The 20,241-nt window shown below is 44.5% G+C and overlaps 1 protein-coding gene across 4 annotated transcripts; it reads right to left on the reverse strand.

Moving 5' to 3' along the window:
• Window positions 1-11,750: 11,750 nt before the first annotated feature.
• Window positions 11,751-15,928, reverse strand: Pilrb-ps7 (paired immunoglobin-like type 2 receptor beta, pseudogene 7). 4 transcript variants are annotated; one of them, XR_015634310.1, is made up of 5 exons: window positions 15,464-15,908; window positions 14,782-15,168; window positions 12,435-12,624; window positions 12,088-12,308; window positions 11,751-11,970 (listed from the first exon to the last, which is right to left on the reverse strand). XR_015634310.1 is itself a non-coding variant. In XM_087579569.1 (4 exons), exons 1-4 carry the CDS (start codon window positions 15,549-15,551, stop codon window positions 12,215-12,217), a joined length of 759 nt encoding a protein of 252 aa, XP_087435695.1. In that variant the 5' UTR covers window positions 15,552-15,928; the 3' UTR covers window positions 11,751-12,214. The 4 variants fall into 4 exon arrangements, 2 of the variants coding, with proteins under 2 accessions (XP_087435695.1, XP_087435696.1); XR_015634311.1 differs by having other exon boundaries at window positions 14,782-15,159; window positions 15,464-15,887; XM_087579569.1 differs by having other exon boundaries at window positions 11,751-12,308; window positions 15,464-15,928.
• Between the last annotated feature and the right edge of the window lie 4,313 nt (window positions 15,929-20,241).

Consider the following 20,241-nt stretch of genomic DNA (forward strand, 5'->3'; position numbering starts at 1 on the left):
GTGGCCCATACATATACAGCCACCCAATTAGACAAGATGGATGAAGCAAAGAAGTGCAGACCAACAGGAACTGGATGTAGATCGCTCCTGAGAGACACAGCCAGAATACAGCAAATACAGAGGCGAATGCCAGCAGCAAACCACTGAACTGAGAATAGGACCCCCTTTAAAGGAATAAGAGAAAGAACTGGAAGAGCTTGAAGGGGCTCGAGACCCCATATGTACAACAATGCCAAGCAACCAGAGCTTCCAGGGACTAAACCACTACCTAAAGACTATACATGGACTGACCCTGGACTCTGACCCCATAGGTAGCAATGAATATCCTAGTAAGAGCACCAGTGGAAGGGGAAGCCCTGGGTCCTGCTAAGACTGAACCCCCAGTGAACTAGACTTTTGGGGGGAGGGCGGCAATGGGGGAGGGTGGGGAGGGGAACACCCATAAGAAGGTGAGGGGGGAGGGGGATGTTTGCCCGGAAACCGGGAAAGGGAATAACACTCGAAATGTATATAAGAAATACTCAAGTTAATAAAAAAAAAAAAAAAGAAACAGTATCCATGTTTCAGCCATGCTGGTTCTTAGTCTGCCTCTCAGCTGTTCTCTATGAGCAGACAACAGAGGGGACCAAGGCAGCAAACAGCTCTGCTGCAGCCAGGCAGGGACAGGTCTGAGAATCACCATGACCTGAGGGCAGTAGTCAGCTAACCTTCTGTACAACACAGCAAGACAGAGGAATGACTACTTATGTACCGACCCATGTTCTGTGTCCATTTTCTTCCTTCCCCTGCTCTGATTTGCTGACCGACTCAGTCAGACTTCTCTTGTCTCTCAGGCTGCAGCTCTTCTACACCCCTACTTATCCCATTGGATGGCTGAGCCTGTCTGAAATGATGCTATGCAAATTTAAATGTTTATTTGTAAACTTCCATCACATTCCACCATCTATTACTCTCTGTTCTTATTCCATAGTCTTCCAGATCCCATGATATTAAATATGCTCTGACCTCGGTCCTCGCCTGGATCTCATGTTATGTATAAAAGGGTTTTGGAGCACAGTGGCCTACAGCTATGTAACTGCTGATGCCTTGAACTCCTGATGCTCCTCTCTCCCCTTGCCTAGTGCTGGGATTATGGCCTCTTTCACTGTGTCCCCACTTTTGTTTCTTAGAATACTCATTAATAATAGAAAACAAATCCTTTGCTTTTGCAAAACTGCCATTAGATTTTGAAAATGTTGTGCACTGTCTCTGTAGTGTTTTTATGTTGTAAGGAGGTTAAGGTACAGAATTTTCCATTCTACACATACTCTTACATTTATAGCATTTTCTTAAAGTTTTAAAATTTTACTTTGGACAGTTTGTTTCCATATGTATATATTTGCATTGTGCACACACATGTGGATGATGGAGGACAGCCTTGGGCATTGTCCTTTGGGAGGTGTCCTCTCTGGATTATGCGACAGCTCAGTCATTGCTCTCACCCACTATGGAAGGCTGGCAGCACAATGAGCCACAGGGATCCTAGTGGCTCTGCCTGTCCAAGCATCTGACAACTCTTTATGTGGCTCCTTGGATGATACTCATGCCTGTTTGAGGGACAAATACTTCAACTGAGCCACAACCTCACTGGCCATTTGGTAATTTTGCTTAGCAACTAGTGTCCAACTCTTCTGCCTCTGGTAGATTTTAGGTTCTCCCTATACATTTCTTTCTGTTTGTGAGTCTCTTCCATACCATTTACATTTTAATCGCTCATCCACCACTCTAACAGGTCTCTTTTTATAGATATCCTCTGACATATTGTCCCTGAATGCTAGTCTACCCCCATATATTCTTTAAAAGCCACAGCTCTTTTCAGATGAGCGGTCAGCCCATCAGTTCCTCCTTGAACTCCTTAGGAGCAGACTCTGTGTTTATTTGCATTTGCAACTCTATTTTCCAGCTGGTCTAGAAGGACAGCAGGCTTCATGGATGCAGTCCCTGTAAGTTCAGGCACATTTCCTTTCTTCTCTTCTCTTTAATATTGACTACACAAGCCTTCTCTTCTCCATCTCCCACAGCTGAGAACAATCCCCAGGGTTGGGTGAGTGTCCCATCTTGTCTCCTCTGTGGGATGTGTGATAGGAAAAGTTATTAGACGTCCACACTATGAGGCAACATCCTCATTGAAGAAGGGGGAGGGAGGATGGAATAGTGGATTTATTAACTGGAAACTGAGGAACAGCATAACATTTGAATTGTAAATTTGAAAACTTCCAGTTAAAAATAAGTTCACACAGGGAATGGAACTGATGCTTCTAGGAGATTAAGCTCAAATGCACAGTTCCAACTGTCCTGGTTGTGGGTCCAGAGTTTTTCATTTGTCACAGATAACTAACCCAGACTAATACAGTCATAATCTTTTACTTACATGTATTTAGCATACAAATATGATTAGTTCATAGAGTTTTCTGCTTGGCCCTTAGATCCAGAGTTTGATCTTGAGTATCCATATGAAGAGCCTACAAAACCTTTAATCTTAGCTCAAGAGGCAGAAGCAGACAAATTTTTGTGAGCTGACCAGCAGCTTGGTCTATGTGTCTAGATCCACATCAAACAGAACTGAGTGAGCTATAATCCTAGTACAGAGGAGGTGGAGACAAGCTTCTCCTTGCATCTATAGCCTTCCAACCTATTCTCAATGGGAAACTTGAAGCCAATAAGCGGGCTGTCCCCAGAATCAGGTGGGTGACATTTTAGACTATCCTCTACCTTCCTCATTTAAATGAACAAATGTGCACGCACATGCACACACACACACACACACACACACACATATACGCACAAACACACACACACACACACACATATACGCACAAACACACACACACACACACACACACACACACACACACACACAAGTTCCAGAACAGTCAGATCTATGTAGTGGAGAGAGCCTGTTCACAAAAACAGAAACACACAACAGTGAACAACCAAACAACAAGAAGCTAAAGTATTGATACTCACATTGTTAAACATCAAGGTCTGAAGAGGAAACTGGTATCATCTTCAAGTTCTCCATCCTCAACAGAAAGGGAACCAACAGATGACTCTTCTCCATGACCTTTCTGAGTGTTTGGAGTTTTGGTTAGCATTGTTGGTTTTAAGAAAAAGTCTCCTATAATGCAGGCTAGCATCAAACTCAAGAGGTACTAAAAATAGCTTTGGTTTCATGGTTTCTCAAGATTTTTAATACTGGGATAGTTCCTCATGCTGGGGTGACTCCAACCATAAAAGTATTTCATTGCTATTTCATGACTGTGGTTTTGTGACTGTGATGATCTTAATATAAACACCTCATATGCAGGATATCTTACATGCCACTTCTCTGAAAATGTTGTTCTTCCTTCAAAGAGATGTTGACCCACAGAGGTTGAGAACCAGTGCTCCAGCTGATGATCATCTCATCAATACATGTCCATAGTTGAGGTGACATATATGTTATGATGTCCAGATCCCTCTGGTACTGTTTCTTACTAATGAGCTCAGTCCAGGGCACACACATTCCCAACACTGGTAGCCAGGGCAGAGGCCAAAGTCTGCTTCTCAGTAGGATTATAATGTTTTCTTTTGACTGATCAGATACAGTGTGCCTAAGTGTATACATCCAATATTTATGCACTTATGTGGTGTTGAGAATGTTGGCTTGTGTAAGTCTTTGCTGTGTGCATTTCTGTGTTTTTTTCCCTTTTCACAATGGGAAAGAATGTAGGAGTGTTCATATTCAACGATGCTAAGAGGAAACATTACCCCAGATCCCAAAGTCACCATGCCCATGAGAGCTGTTAAGTTCAGGGTCAGGAGGCTTGGGTGTAGTTACAACCACAGCAAACACCTCACACCTGGACTAGGACACTTCCCTTTAGCCATAAGGAGCATTGCTGACCTATCCATGACCCCAATTATCTCCACCTGGTCTCATGGGATTGGAAGTCATTTTCTCAATGTCTCAGCAAAGGCCCATGAATGATACTAACTAGAGGCTTGTGATTGGTGGACTGCATCTGTGGCACACTGCACCTATGGCTCACTGTGCTTGGTAGATCTCTATCAAGTATAGCCATGCACATTTTCTGGCTACAAGAAAAGCCTGATTTCACTCTTACTTGGTCAATCTGGATGGTTTCCTGTGTTGCCACAAGCTTTGTGTTAGAAGCCGGCCAGCCGACTACCAAATTTAAAGAGAGACTGGACTTGGCACAGAAGTTTTGTCCTAAGAAAAACCAAAGCTTCAAGAATATCACCATGGCAGGAAATGAGGAATTGAGTGCATTATATTTAGGAATATATGTGAGGAAAGGAAATACAACATGGGATTTAAGCAAGCCATAGTCTGTCACTGAATGTGAAGCACGGAGGGATTGGGGCTGTAGGTGAGAGGGCAGTGGCCACGGAGTAAAAAGAGTGGAACCCCAAATCTCAGGCTGTGGATCTCATTGTGGACCATTGTCCTTGCCCCTCTCCCATAGACTTGTTTCCTGGACACATTCTGCAAATCTCTTAGAGGCCTCATATGGGAGAAGTCAGTAAAGACAAACTCTGAGATAGATTTCTGGGAAATAGAATATTTATTTGCTCTCAAGGTTCTTCTGCCTGTAGGGCATACAGATTAGCTGAGCACAGGGCTGGAATGTAATGGACTGAGCTCATCCAGATTGATGGGTTCACAGGATCTCTTCAAGATTGAGTCCTGTGGAGAAACAGCCTTCTCCAACAGATTTTCAATGAAACACTTCTCTTTTATGGAGGTAACAAGGGTTATATGAAACTCTCTGTGTGATAGGTTCTGGGAAAGCTTCATTTACATGAAGAGAAATTCCATGTGCTTGCTGGACCTGTCCTTATAGCCCAAGAGAAAGTCAGACCTGTAATACAGCCAACTTTCTCTGTGCCTACCACAAAGGTGTAGGAGGTGTGGGTGGTATAGGCTTCTTGCTCCTGAACACGCAGACCTGTCATAATTCAGTTGGTATCAGGATAAGATTTTCAGGGTGTGGACACATATACACCTCAGCCTTGCTCTGAACTAGCTCCCTGAGTTGCCTGAATTTCTGATCCCTCTTTTACTGAAAGGTATCATTAACTCCATGATCAAAGGAGAGCAGGCTTCATGAATGCAGTCCTTGTCGAGTTCAGGCACATTGCCCTATATGTATTCAATTACGGATAAGCACCTACGTGATGTTGACAATGGTGGCCCTGTCTGAATCATTGCTGTGGGACTATCTATGATTTTTCACTATTGAACAATGGAAATGGACCTGTGAAGTCACATGACCATTTTAGCAACTACATTAAGGTCACTTTTCTGTGTGCAGCTTCCTGTGGTGTTAAGATGCAAATGGACCACTATGGATGACTACACAGACCACCATCATGGCATCTTTCTGTATGAACACATCAGGGATGCTCAGAGAAAACACCACCCCAGCTCCAAAGGTCACCATGCCCATCATTGCTGCTGAGTTCAACCTCAACAACCTCAAGAGGCTTGGGTGACAACCACTGCAGACACAATGAAAATATTCCAGGACCCTTCACTTTTACCATAAGAAGCCTTGATGAAGGAATCAGAGAAAGAACTGGAAGAGCTTGAAGGGGCTCGACACCCCATATGTACAACAATGCCAAGCAACCAGAACTTCCAGGGACTAAGTCACTACCTAAAGACTATACATGGACTGACCCTGGACTCTGACCTCATAGGTAGCAATGAATATCCTAGTAAGAGCACCAGTGGAAGGGGAAGCCCTGGGTCCTGCTAATACTGAACCCCCAGTGAACTAGATTGTTGGGGGGAGGGCAGCAAGGGGGGAGGATGGGGAGGGGAACACCCATAAAGAAAGGAAGGGGGGAGAGGGATGTTTGCCCAGAAACCGGGAAAGGGAATAAGACTCAAAATGTATATAAGAAATACTCAAGTTAATAAATAAATAAATAAATAAATAAATAAATAAATAAATAAAATAAAAATAAAAAAGAAGCCTTGATGACCTCTCTATGACACCAATTTTCTCCACTTAGTCTCATAGGATTGGGGATGATTTTCCATTTGCCTCAGCAAAAGCGCAAGAATGATACTCATTTCAGGCTTGTGATTGGTGGACTGGAGTTACATCTGTGCCATACTACAGCTATGACAGACTGTAGTTGAAGGAACTCTATCAAGCATGAGTCAGAATGGAAAGTTTCTGTGTTCTGTTAGGAGCTGATCTGCTGACCATCAAATGTTAAGACAGACTGGACATGGGGAAAAAGAACTGTAGTAGGAGAGAACTCAGAGTCCAGAATATCAACATGGCAGGAAGTGAGAAAATTAAAGATGGTCCTTTGAGGAAAGGAAGGCCAACATGGGGCTTAAACATGCCTTTGTCTGCCACTGGATGTGAAGCATGGAGGGAGGGAGTCAAGTTTCTTGATGAGATGGCAGTGTGCAGGGAATAAGGGAGAAGGGAACCCCGATTCTCAGGCTGTTATTCTCAATATGGACCATGGTCCTTTCCCCTGTCCCACTGACTTGTATCATGGAGAGAGTCTGCCACACTCTCAGAGGGCACATATAGAAGAAAAGGGTCAAAACAAATACTGAGAAGGATTGCTTGGAGTGAGACTTTTATTTGCTGGACTGGTTCTTCTTCTGACCTTAAGGTCTACAGGAAAGTTGAGCTCAGTGCTGGAAAGATAGGAACAAAGTTTTCCCAGGGTTGTTCACTCAAAGGATCTCTTCTAAATTGTGTCCTATGGAGAAACAGGCTTCTCAGAGAGGTTTTCAGTGAAAGAGCTGGGATTTATTGGGGGTAAAAAGGGCTATATGAAATTTCCTAAATGGTTATTGGTTATAGGATGACTGTACATGATTGGCTTGTGCTGAGGGTCTGAGAAAGATTCATTTGCAAGAAGAGAAATTATACTTGCTGGATATGGCTCTATTGAGTAACAGGTAATTAGACCTGAAATTCGGCCATCTTGTTATTACTTCCTCAAAAATGGCAAAGGTGGGGGTAGTACACGCTTCTTGGACCTGAATATGCAGACTGGAGGAGGGAAAACTCCCAACTTCTGCTGCTCTCAGAATGAGATTTTCTGGTTTGATCTTAGTATTGCTCTGAACTGGCTTCGTGAATTGTTTTATTTATTATCCCACATTTATTACAAAGTATTTTGTAATAAACCAACAGAGAACACCAGTCAGGCTCTCATGACCAGAGACAGACAGGATGACATGGGTTCGAAGGAGAGGACATCAGAGCAGACATGGATTCTGAGGATGTATCACACACAATCCTGCATCCATGTGCTCTCATACCCATGCAGGAGGCAGGGAGGGTGGTGATATGCATGGTGAGTCCCCTCAATCACTACTTTGAAGTAACTCACCTCCATGGTGAGAGGTCATGGCACCAGGAGGTCTGTTACATGAGGACTAACAGATGATGTCTCACCAGGAGCCTGTGGGTGATCCTGACAGGCATAGGACAATTGTCCACAGTCAGTTTTCTCCATGTACCAATTGTATCACCAGGAATCACACCCAGGTCACTGTGCTAGGCAGCATTTCTACTGAGCTCCATATCTCACTGCCATATACAGTTTTGTTGTTCATTAATAAAGCATTTTAAAATACTTCATTTACCGTACACTTATAAAATGTTATGACCATGATGGATCATCTTGAGAAATCCACACAGTTTTTTATACCATGGCTCTCATGGGTTTGAATCGCACCAATTAGACAAGACTAGCTACACGGTCAGCCCCATGCCTCTCCCTGTCTCTTGCTCATGCAGGGGTGGGATTACACATTCCTGCCATATCCCTGATTTACAGTGTGGCTGCTCTAGATCAAACTCAGGCTCTGATACACATGTACACCTCTATATTTGAATCATCTCTCTTGCTCCCTTTCATGACTCTCATAATAAACTTCCCCAAAGGGGCCCCAACCTTTTGGGATGACAGGTGATCATCTGACAGATATTTAGGCTGTGGTTTGACCAAGCTTTTCCTTAAATTTCTTATGTATTCAAGGAGGATCTGAAACTCCTACAGACCCTCCTATCTGTGCCTCCCCTCAGTGGTTAATACACGTGTGCATGATTCTGCTCCTTTGTCTCTCAGTAGACAAAGAACATCATTTTCTGTCCATGACAGGCAAGAACACACTCTACCAGATGAACATCTTTGTCACAGTGAGGTAAGAATGTCCTCGTGGCCATGAGCACTCACCTCCAGCCTTCATCTACCTTACCCTGCCTGTCTGAGGTCTCTGGGTAGAAGGTCATCTGGTTACTAACCCACCCAAGCAGGGCCTGGACCTGATAGGAGTGCCATAAGTCAGTCAGCTGCTAGACAACACGTTTTTAATACAGCAGGCTCTGGTGGGGTCTTTGGATGCCAACTATGCCCTGTGCTCAGCTGCACTGCTGCCACCTTCTGGCTCCTTAATCCCAAGTCATGATCTCACCTGGGACAAGAAGTCTGTGGTTTTGGTGTGCACACAGGGCTTTTGCATATCACAGGACCATGGGGAGTGTCAGCCTGCAGGGTTGGAATATGTGTGATGCTGAGGGAGTAGCACATGTGTCCCTACCTACTCTACACACCCCAGAATGAATCAATAAGTATTATTTAAAATATTATGGGGTTGAGGCTTTAGCTCAGTGGTAGAGCACTTGCCTAGCAAGCAAAAGGCCCTGGGTTCAGTCCCCAGCTCCGAAAAAAACGAAAAAAAAAAAGATTATAACCCATATTGGTCATGGGCATACAAGTCTAGATTTTGGAAGAAGAAGACAGAAGCACATGGATCCATTGAGTTTGAAGCTATATGGTCTATGTATCCAGATTTTAGACAGCAAATGGAGCAGAGTGAAGACTTGTGTCAAAGAATAAACAAACCAAAAAAAAATCCAACAACATGACCAATAAATCCCAGCCAAACCTACAAAATCTATGTATCAAACAAAACACCAATCAGTCAAAAACAGAAACACAAAGTTGATGGTGAACTTGGAGGGTGTTGCTAATTACCATACCTGAGGTTGTCCTCTGCACTTCAATACATGGGCCCAAACTGACTTGCACACACATGCACCAGATCTCAAACACATATCATGCAAGGATCCTTTAACATATGGTCTGTTACAACATATTGCCCATCATCATCCTGACTAAACAAGGCCTCTTTAAGACGAGGCTCTGTGATTCTTGAGTCTCTACTTCCTGACTTTGTTCACAGCATTCAGACTCTCTGACTTTATAACTAATTAACTTATCCCATGACAACAGGGGGAGAAAACAGGCTATACCCTTCCTGTTTCTCTGTAGATGATTCAATTCCAGAGGCTTCCCTCAGATAACACATACTGTATGCTCTGTGAGCCAAGCAGATACCCTCATAGATGAAAACTGTCCCTGTCTTCTCCGTTCTTGTCACCACTTCCTTACACACACACTCATTGATCTCTCTTCCCTAGCGACAACAAAAAGATCCAGAGTGTGATCACAAAGTAATCCCCCAGGCTGGTGCCGGGACAGAGTGGAGAAGCTAGAGAAGGTGGGGAAGGATGGCAGCTGGTGGTGTAGACCTGGTCGTGAGCCTCAGATGAGCTCCTGCCTGCACCCCTGCCCAGGGGAGTCCCCAGGAAGAGACACTACACTGTGTTCTAAAGGTCCAGTGAGTAGGACTGGGGAAAGAGTTCAATCTCCCCCAACATCTGCTGATAGCCTAGGACAGAGACATTTATAGGTATGTCATCAAGTTTGTGGTCACAGAAACAGAGAAACTCACAGCCCCCTTCTTGGGGTTATTATATTTAGCTTAAAACAAACCAAAATTAAAAAAAATAAATGAACAAAAAAGCGGAAAGTGTTAATACCCTACCATGTCGGTAGATTTAGTAGGATGCAGCCGCAGGAGATTTTCTGACTATGAGGCCAGACTTTGTGTACAAAGCAAGTTCCAGGACAGTTAGATGTATATAATAGAGAAACCACCTCCTCCAAAACAGAAGAAAACAAAGACAAACAAAAACTGAACTACTGTTAGTCACGTTATATTTTATATAAATCTAGAGAGAAGCTAAGTATCATATTCAAGTTCTCCATCTCCAGGGAAAAGGGAGGTAAGTGATGTTCTTTTTTCATGACACACTTTACTGATTTCAGTTTTGTTAAGCTTTGCTGTTGATTTAAAGACACAGTCCCATGTAACCCAGGGTGGCCTAAACTCAAGAAGTACCAAGAATAGCTTCTAATTCTGTGGTTCTCAAGCTTCCTAATGCTATGACATTTCCCCATGTTGGGGTAACTCCAATCATAGAATTATTTCATTGGTATCTCAGGACTGTAATTTTGCTACAGTTATGATTATAATATAAATATCTGATATTCAGGATATCTGAAATGTGACTCCTGTGAAAATGGTCTCCTAGCTTCAAAGAGGAGGTGACACACAGGTTGAGAATCAGTGTTACAATTGATAATATTCCCATCACTACCTGTCAATTGTTGGGATGACAGGAATGTTATGATCCCAAATTTCTTTTAGTCCTTTTTCTTACTGATCAGTTCAGTCTAGGGAATATAAATTCCAAACACTTGTCACCAGGGCAGAAGCCAATATCTACTTTCTAGTTGGAATGTAATGTTCCCTTTTGGCAGATCAGAGACACAGTCTACCTAAATGTATACAACCTGAGCTTAAGCACATATGTAGAGATGAGAATGTTGGCTCTGTGAGTCTTTGCTCTGGGCTTATCTCTGGATTTTCCCTCTTATGCAATGGAAAAGGACCTGAGAAGTCACATGACCATTTGAACAAGTGGATTAAGGCCCCTTCTTTCAGGTGCATGAGACTCTTTGAGATGTCTGGACAGAGCAGCATCTTGGCAGCCATTTGTGTAAACACATCAAGAATGCCCAATATCACCATGCCCATGAGAGCTGCTGAGTTCAGGCTAAGGGGCTAGGATGCAGTCACAACCATATTAGATATCTCACAGCTGTTCCAGGACACTTCACTTTAGACACATCAGTTTGGGTGACCTCATCATGACCGCAAATATTTCCAGCTTGTCTCATGGCATTGGAAACAGCTTCCCAAAGACCAAGAAAAGGCCCATGAATGATATTCATTGGAGGCTTGTGATTGGAGACCTGGAGTTGTATCCATACTACTTCATTTATGGCTCACTATGATTGGTAGATCTCTATCGAGAGTGGCCATGAAATACTTGGGTCATGAGAAGCATGGTTTAATTCCTTTTGGGTAACTCTGGATGGTTTCCTGTGTACCCACAAATTTTTGTTATAAGGTGACCTGCAGACTACCAAATGTTAGGACAGACTGGACTTGGGACATATTTCCCATTTTAGGAGAGAACCCAGAGTGCAGAATGTCAACATGGCAGGAACTGAGAAAGTGAGTGCATGCAGTTGGGCTTGTGAGTAAAGAAAGCTCAACATGGGACCCAAGAAAGCCATGCTCTGACACTTGATGTGAAGCATGTGGGGAGGACAGGTGGGCTCTGGATGAGATGTCAGCATCCAGAGAGTAAAGAAGAGGAGAACTCTGATTGTCAGGCTGTGGGTTTCAATGAAGACCATGGCCCTTATGTCTATCCAAGTGACCTACACCCTAGACACAGTCTACACTCTCTAAGAAGTGTCAGGAAGGGGAAGGGATGGAGGCTCAGGAGAGACACTGACATGGATTGCTTGGAGTAAGATATTTATTAACAGTGTCAATAACTCCATGAGCAGAGAGACAACAGCACAGTCAGGCTTTCAGGCGCAGAAACACACAGGAGGACCATGGTTCCAAGGAGAGCATGTCGGAGTACCCATGGCAGAAGTGCGGGTTATCCAAGAATGACTTTCACGAGACAATCCTGCAACCATTAGCTCTGAATCCCAGCTAGAAGACATGGAAGGCTGTGGGATGCAGGGTTTGTGATCACCAACAACTACTTTGATGTAAATTCACCTCCCTGATGAGAGACCCTAGTATGGAGGAGCCTGTTAGTTGAGGAATAAAAAATTATTTGTTACCAGCTTCTGGTGGGCGACCAGGACAGACAGATGACAGTTGTTCAGAGACAGCTGGTCTATCCTCATTTCTTCTACAGCAGACACAGTTCTTCCAGATGAACAGTCAGCCCCTGAGGTTCCTACATGGCTACTTGAATTCCTTAGGAGCAGGCGCTGTGTTCATCTGCATTTGCTCCTCTGATTTCCAGGTGGTCAGAAAGGACAGCAGGCTCCATGCACTTCTGGAGGAGTTCAGGCAAATTTCCCTCCTTCTGTTCTCTTTTCTGTTCCCTACCCTTCTCCATCTCCCACAGATAAGAACACTCCCCCTGGGGAAGCTTGGGTGAGGCCTCTCCTGGACCACTTACCTTTGCTTCCACCACAGGAAGATCACCCATCCATAGAGTGGAATGATGACCACAACTTTGGACACAACCATCCTAACCATGGCTCCCAAATTCAGCAGTGAAGGAGTCCTCTTGCCCCTTGTGTCCTCCAGGCCAGCTATGGGGACTACAGAGGGGATGATGGAGGGGCTCACCACGGTAGTACTGGGAGCTATGGAGAGAAGAAAAGTGAGAAAATCCTCCGTGGATGAAGTGAGGAATGTGGGAGTATCACACCTTGTCTCCTCAGTTGGATGTGGGATGCAGAACAGCTGGTAAAAGTTCACAGAAGGAAGGAAACACATGCTTAAGACTGAGACTCCAGAAGAGTAAGCTTAGATGCACAGTTCCCGACTGTCCTGGCTGTGTGTTCACTAATTTTCATTGGGTCACACATAACTACGTTAGAAAACTTCGGCGATTTTTTTTCCACTTAAATATATGTAACATACAGATATGGTTAGTTCATACTGAGTTTGCTGCTTGGACCCAAGAACCTGAGTTTAGTCCCCAATATCAATCTCAAGAACCTGGTGAAGGGTGCATGACCCTTTCTCCTAGCCCAGGAGACAGAGGCAGGCAGAGCCCTGTGAGTGGACAGGTAACCTGGTCTATGTGTCTAGTTCTGTGTCAAACAGAGGCAAGTGATGTAATCCGAGAGCTGAGGACGTGGAGACAGACTTGTGCCTGTGGCTCATTGGCCTGCCAACTTAGCCTCCATGAAAAAATTAAAGCCGGTGAGAGAGCCTGTCTCCCAAAAGAAGGTGGATGAGAACTTAGGCTCTCCTGTAGCCACTACATACATAAATATATGTACAAACACACACACACACACACACACACACACACACACACACACACACACACACACCTGCCGTACACACTGAATATGCCAAAATGTGTAAAAGAAAAAACACAATTTTAGCTTTAGGTGTGCAGCTCTGTCCAGGGCAGAATACATTCCTTTGCTTTACACACATAACTGAGAAAATTTTCCCAATATTTACCTTCTTGTGAATTCTAAACCAGGGGTTCTTGACCTGTGCATCATTATCCCAACATGGATTACATATCAGGTATCACATATTTCAGGTACTTCGTTGGGATTCATAAAAATAGGATAATTAAAATTATGAAGTAGCAATGATTTACTTTTAGGCATGTGGGTGCCCAGAACATGAAGAACTGTATAAAAGATTTGCAGATTTAGTAAATTAGAGAATGACTGAACTAGACACATACATAAAATGGTTCCTTTCTCTCTAAGTCCAGGCAGCAGCTATCAAACTCTAGTACAGTTCACCATGGTAGCTGTCGCCTGCACAGATAGCTGTCTGTGCACATCCTCCCATAGTTTGGCTTAGGACAGTCAAGAGGCACCTCAGGATGTTGTGGCACATGCTGTACTGTCCACCATCAGGAGGCAGAGGCAAGGAAGATTGGTGTGAGTTCAAGACTAGTTGGGTCTATATCGTGAGTATTGGAAAAGCCAGGGCTACAAGCTGAGAAAATGATATAAAATAAATAAACAAGATAGAAAGAAAACAGGAAATAAAGAAGTACTCATATTTAAAAAAAAGTGGGGTTGTGGGGAGCAACAGAGAAAGGTTGAAGGAAACAATGCAGCAACACACAGGACCCAGATTCTCTTGGTCCCTATGCAGGAACACAAGGCACTACAATGGGCTCAGGGCTCCCAATCCAGGGGCCAGTTCCTTCAGCATCAGAGGGGCTGGAGGGATCAGAAGACAGAGCAGCCACATCATGGAAATGGAAATACTTTCTTAATCATGTTCTAATGACTGAAGAGACGGGGGAGAGAAGATAGGTGTGTCCTGGGGAACTATGAGGTGAACTGAGGGACTATGGTGACATGTGGCTGTTACAGTTAGACCTGAGAACACCAGAACATCCAATGGCCCCTACTATATGTTCTGTGCTGACATTGGAGCTATGTGAAGATGCTGCATAGAGGTACCAACTAGAGCCCTGTCACAGAAACAAGAGAGTTGGCTCCATCCTGGAGAATTATATTCACCTTGAGGTCATCGGTGAAAGAGGACGGACTGTAGTTAATTTTCAGAAAATAAGGGTGTGAACTATGGGGTACTGAAGCCTAGAGTCTACTCTGATTCTGTCTGAGCAGAGGATGACAGACATAGGAGGCAGCAAAGACATCTCACAACTGCAAGAAAAGATGCTGGTGGCAGATGTTTGGGCAGAGCCGAGGGAAAGGAATATGAAAGGAAGCTCAGACTTGTGGACCCTGATATGACATGTAGGGAACAAGGAAGCCACAGGTGTCAAAGCCTGAGTCATGGTGACTCACCATGAATGATGATGAGTTGGGTTCCAGCTACAGACTGCCACGACTTCATGCCTTCAGTTGTTGGCAGAAAAACTCGGCTGAAGTATGTGGCCTTGTCATTCTCCTTCAAGTTCAGGATTCTGAGGACACCAGATGTCTGACCCTGTGACCAATTCACGATGAGCCGGCCCTTAAAATGCTCATGAATGAAAGGCTGGGTGGAGTTGTAGATGTATTCCCCATGGTAGTTTTTCCATCTCCAGGCTATGCTCATCTGAGGAACCTTGGCCAACTCCCAGGGGAAGTAGAAGGAGAAGGAGATCTCGATGGAACCACCCTGGACTCCAGAGAGGACAGCTGGTTGGTCGACACTAAAGACATTCTTTTTTGGATATCCTGCTGAATTCCCTGGGAAGGACAGGGAGAATCTGAAGCCACTGCAGGGATTTAAAGGACAACCCTGAACATCCTGAGCCTTCATCTTAAGGGAGGGGTGGGACACAGGGCAGGAGTGTCCCTATGGCTGCAGGGACAGCAAAAAGAGGGAAGGGTTAGGTTGGGCTCACTCTGAGTGTTGATCTCTTGGGGTAGAGAGTCCTGGCTGGCTCCTCTACCAGACCCTGTTCACAAGACACCCACTTTTCCCAGCCACTCTGTCCCCTCCTCTGGTTCAGTCCCTGCTAATGAGGGCCCCACCACTCACCAGTGTGTAGACATGCTGCCGACAGCAAAAGAAGGAGAAGCTGAGCCATAGCCAGATTCTGTTCAGGAAGTGAGACCAGCAGGGCCATCAGGAATTCGAGGTTGCCCTGTCTAGTGACACTGGGGCACTCAGCAGTCCAGTGAGAATCAGGGTAAATAAAAACACACGCTCAGGCATTCTCAAGTGGAAGACTGAGGTGGGCAGGACCATCTCCACCTCCTTGTGACCAGCATCTGCCTTTATTGATCTGGTTTCTTTTCCGATGTTGCAAAAGATCCACCCATGTGGTTACTGACAACATGACAGGGCTCTTGGGCCCAGCCCCCACTCCTGGTTGGGAGACTTATCCTAGCCCTTGGCATAGCTGGTTTTCCTCTCTGGTTTGACCTGGTCTTTCTCTCTCTGACAGTGGCTTGACTCTCCTGTAATTCTGAATGTCAGCACTACTGAGTAACCAGCTCTCTCCCAGGGGTATTCGGGTACAGAGAGCAGTGGCTCAGGGTCAGCTCAGGGTGCAGGCAGAAACTGGAAGGAATCTATTCCAGATTGCTCATCACTTCCTGTATTCTGAGGGCTCCAGGCAGGTTCCTCTTCAACCAGAAATGTGAGCAGAAGGGGTGTGATGTGCATGAAGCAAAGGATTGTATTCTGCTCTTAACTGAGCTTTACACATATGGCTGTTTCATAGTTCTTTTACACATTCTGGTGTATCCAGTGTGTGTGAACATGTGGATCTGTTACATCAGATGCGTGTTTGTGTGTTTGTGTGTGCATGTGAGTGTATGTGTCTCTGTGTAAGAATCTGTGTCGGTATGTCTCTTTGGGTGTATGTACCTGTGTGTGTGTGTGTGTGTGTTTGTGTGTGTCTTCCTGTGTGTCTATGTATAAGTCTTTCTATAGGTGTGTCTGTGTATCTGAGTGTATGTCTCTCTGTGTGTGTCTACGCATCCCTGTATGTGTGTCTATGTCTGTGTGTCTCTGTGTATCTGTCTTTGTGTACATGCATTGGTTTATGCATGTTGAGGCTAGAGGAGAGCCTAAGGTCTCATCCTCCTCATTTCTTGGATCAGGCTCTCTCTCACTGACTTCAAGTTTCCCATGGACAGTAGATTGACTGGCCTGTGAACTGGACAGACAAGACTGTCTGTACTTCCTCAGTCCTAGGATTAGAGCTCACTCAGCTCTGTTTGGTGTGGAACTAGACACATAGACCAGGCTAATTGTCCACTCACAGAGCTCTGCCTGCCTCTGTCACTTTTGTTAAAATTAAAGGTTTTGCTGGTCTCTTTACATGGACACTAGAGATCAAATCTGGTTCCAAGGCCCGAGCAGCAAACTCAGAAATGGGGGTAACAAGAGTTATATGAATCTTTCTGTGTGATATGTTCTTGAAAGCTTCATTTGCATGAAGAGAAATTCAGTGTGCTTGCTGGACCTGTCCTTATACCCCAAGAGAAAGATAGACCTGTAATTCAGCCATCTTTTTCTGTGACTACCACAAGGGTGTAGGGGTGGGGGTGGTATCTGGTTCCAAGGCCCAAGCCTTGCTTCTTGCTCCTGAATTTGCAGACCTGTCCTAACTCAGCTGGTGTCAGGATAAGATTTTCAGGGTTTGGACACATCTACACCTCAGCCTTGCTCTGAACTAGCTCCCTGAGTTGCCTGAATTTCTGATCCCTCTTTTACTAAAAAGTATCATTAGCTCCATGAGCAAAGAGAGAACAGCACAGTTGGGCTCTCAGGACCAAAGACAGACAGGAAGTCCTGGGTTCTGAGGACAGGACGTCAAACCCATATGGCAGAAGTGGGGTTATCTTGCTATCCCTGCTCAAGAATGTTTTGCAGAACAGTCCTACAGCCATGCATGTTCTGATTCCCAAGAACATGAATTTGAAGGTGTAGGATGCTGATCTGAGTTCACCAATTACTACTTTGATGCACTCTCCTCCCTGGTGAGAGAAACTGGCACCTGGAGGTCTGTTAGCTGGGGACAAATAGACAATATCTCACCAGGAGCATGTGAGCAACCCTGAGAAGCAGAGGACAATTGTCCAAGGTCAGTGTTCTCTGTGTACAATTTGGGTTCCCTGGAATCGCACCCAGGTCACAGTGCTAGGCAGCTGACTACATTTCCCAATGACACACACTATTGCTTTTACATTAATACATAATTCAAAATACTTCACTTCAAATTAATATAGAGTATGACTACTTTATCACCTTGAGAAATTTCCTCTTTTTTAGAAGGGATCTTTCATTAGCCCTGGAACTACTCACTTAGGCTAGAATACGTGGACAGCAAAACCATGACTGCCTGACTCTAGCTTGTCCAGAGCTGTGATTACAAATTTAAGGCACATCCCTGGGTTATAATGTGTAAGCTCAGTATCAAACTCAGTTCCTTCTACCCATGTGCCATGCATTTCTGGCTGAATCGTCTCTCTGTCTCGCTTGCATGCCATTCAGAATAAACCTCCCAACAGATCCTCAGCTGCCACTTGGGATGACAGGTGCTCACCTGTCTGGGGTTTGGTCTTTCCTCTGCTGACCTGTAGGAGAAGAAACTGTGTCAGTGTGTCAGCCAGACTCGTTCTCAGTCCTGCCTTGGAGCTGTTCTCTGTGTTCAGACAACATGAGGGGTCCAAGACCACAAAGAGCTCTGCTGCAGCCATTAGGGACAGGTCTGAAAATCGGTAGGTACCAAAGGTTGCGTTCAGCTGACCTTCTGTACAACATAGCAAATCAAAGGAAAACTCTACTGGTCCACTGACCCATGTCCATCTCCCATCTCCCTTTCCCACCTTCCCCCTGCTCTGACCTCTTGACCCTTTCATGCCTTCTCTGCTCCGCAGTCACCATGCCTCACCATGTCTGCTGCCACCCTAGCCTCAGGTTATGAATCCTAGTCAGACTTATGCTGTCTCTTAGGCTGCTGGTCTCCTCTTAAGTTTTTCTACTTAACATTTAACATTGTTAAATGGTATTTATAAACCCTCTACCATCTATGCATATCAGTCCTTATCTTTTAATCTGCTAGGTCCCACGGCTTTAAATCCGCTATGACCTCAGTCCACACTTGAGTCTTGTGTTGTGTGTACAACGTCTTTGGAGCCTAGTGACCAATGGTGCTATGCAACTGTAGATAACCTTGAACAACTCTGCATTATCCAGGGGCTGGGATTATTGTGTCCCCCTGTGTGTCCCCATTTTTATTTCTTAGAGTAACCATGAATGTTTGAAGACAAATCATTTATTTTTACAGAAATGCATTTGTATTTCAAACAGGAACTTCATTGTATTTTTAGCTAACGGTGTGTGTGTGTGTGTGTGTGTGTGTGTGTGTGTGTGTGTGTGTGTGCATGTGTGTTGTCAGAACTTCATGTATAAAATTTGCCATTCTGCAAATATCACTACATTTAAAATATTTCTCCAGTGTTTCTTAAAATTTACTTTAAGCGACACTTGTGTATATTTGCATATGTCCAGACACATTTGCATGGAAGAAGAAAACCTTGGCATTGTCCTTTGGGAGATGTTCTCTCTGGATTTTGAGACAGGTCAGTCATAGTTCTCACCCACGAGGTAAGGTTTACAACACAGTGAGCCCTAGGAATCGTAATGTCTCTGCCTGTCCAAGTATCTGACAACTCTTTATGTGGTTTATGGGATACTCATGTCCCAGTTTGAGGGGCAATCACTTCAACTGAGACCCTTCAATAGGTGTTTCATATTTTTGCTCAGGAGGATTAGATTTCTAGTGTCCAATTCTTTCTCTTGTTGTAGTGATAGGTTCTGCATATAGATTTCTTTCTGTTTATGGGTCTATTACTTTCCATTTTAGTGACACGTGCCCAATGAAAAGAGGTGTTACTTTTTATATGTATCAATGCCCTTAACATGTTGTCTGCAAATGCTCGTCTACTCTCAGATATTGCTTAGCAGGCACAGCTCATTCCAGATGTGCAGTCAGCACCTGAGACTCCTGCATGACTCCTTGAATTCCTTAAGAGCAGGCTCTGTGTTCATCTGCATTTGTTCCTCTAATTTCCAGGCAGTCAGGAAAGACAACAGGCTTCATGGATGCAGTCCTTGTCCAGTTCAGGCACATTTCACTTATTTTGTTCTCTTTACTGTTCCCTGCACAAGTGTGCCATTCTCCATCTCCCACTGCTGAGAACACTCCTACTGGAAGTTCAGATGAGGCCTGTCATGGACTACTTACCTTTGCTTCCTCAACACAAAGATGATCCATCCACAGATGGGGAAGGTGACCACAAAATTGGCCATGATCATCTCATCTATGGCTACCAGATTCAGCAGTGAATGATTCATCTGACCTCCTGTGTCCTCCAGACTAGTTGTGAAGACTGCAAAAGAGATGATGGAGGTGATCCTCATGGTGGTGCTGAGTGCTGTGGCGATATGAGAAGTGAGTAGACCCTCCCTGAATGAGGGGGGATGGGTGAGTGTCACATCTTGTGTCCTCTGTGGGATGTGAAATGGGAAACAGCTGTCAGATGTTGACACAGAACAGGAAACACATCCTTGAGACTGAGACTCTAGGAGAGCAAGCTCAAATTCACAGTTCCCAACTGTCCTGGCTGTGTGTCCACAGATTTTTATTGGGTCACAAATAACTAAGCCAGAGAAATACAGTGAATTTTGATATAAACTTAAGTAAGTAACTGACATGAACCGTCCACATTCTACTTGAATCTTAGAACCTGAGTTTGATCTTGAATATCCATATGAAGAACCACCTCATCCTTTAATCCCAG

Source organism: Rattus norvegicus, chromosome 12, assembly GCF_021556685.1.
Source record: "Rattus norvegicus strain SHRSP/BbbUtx chromosome 12, alternate assembly SHRSP_T2T, whole genome shotgun sequence".
Lineage (NCBI taxonomy): Eukaryota > Metazoa > Chordata > Mammalia > Rodentia > Muridae > Rattus > Rattus norvegicus.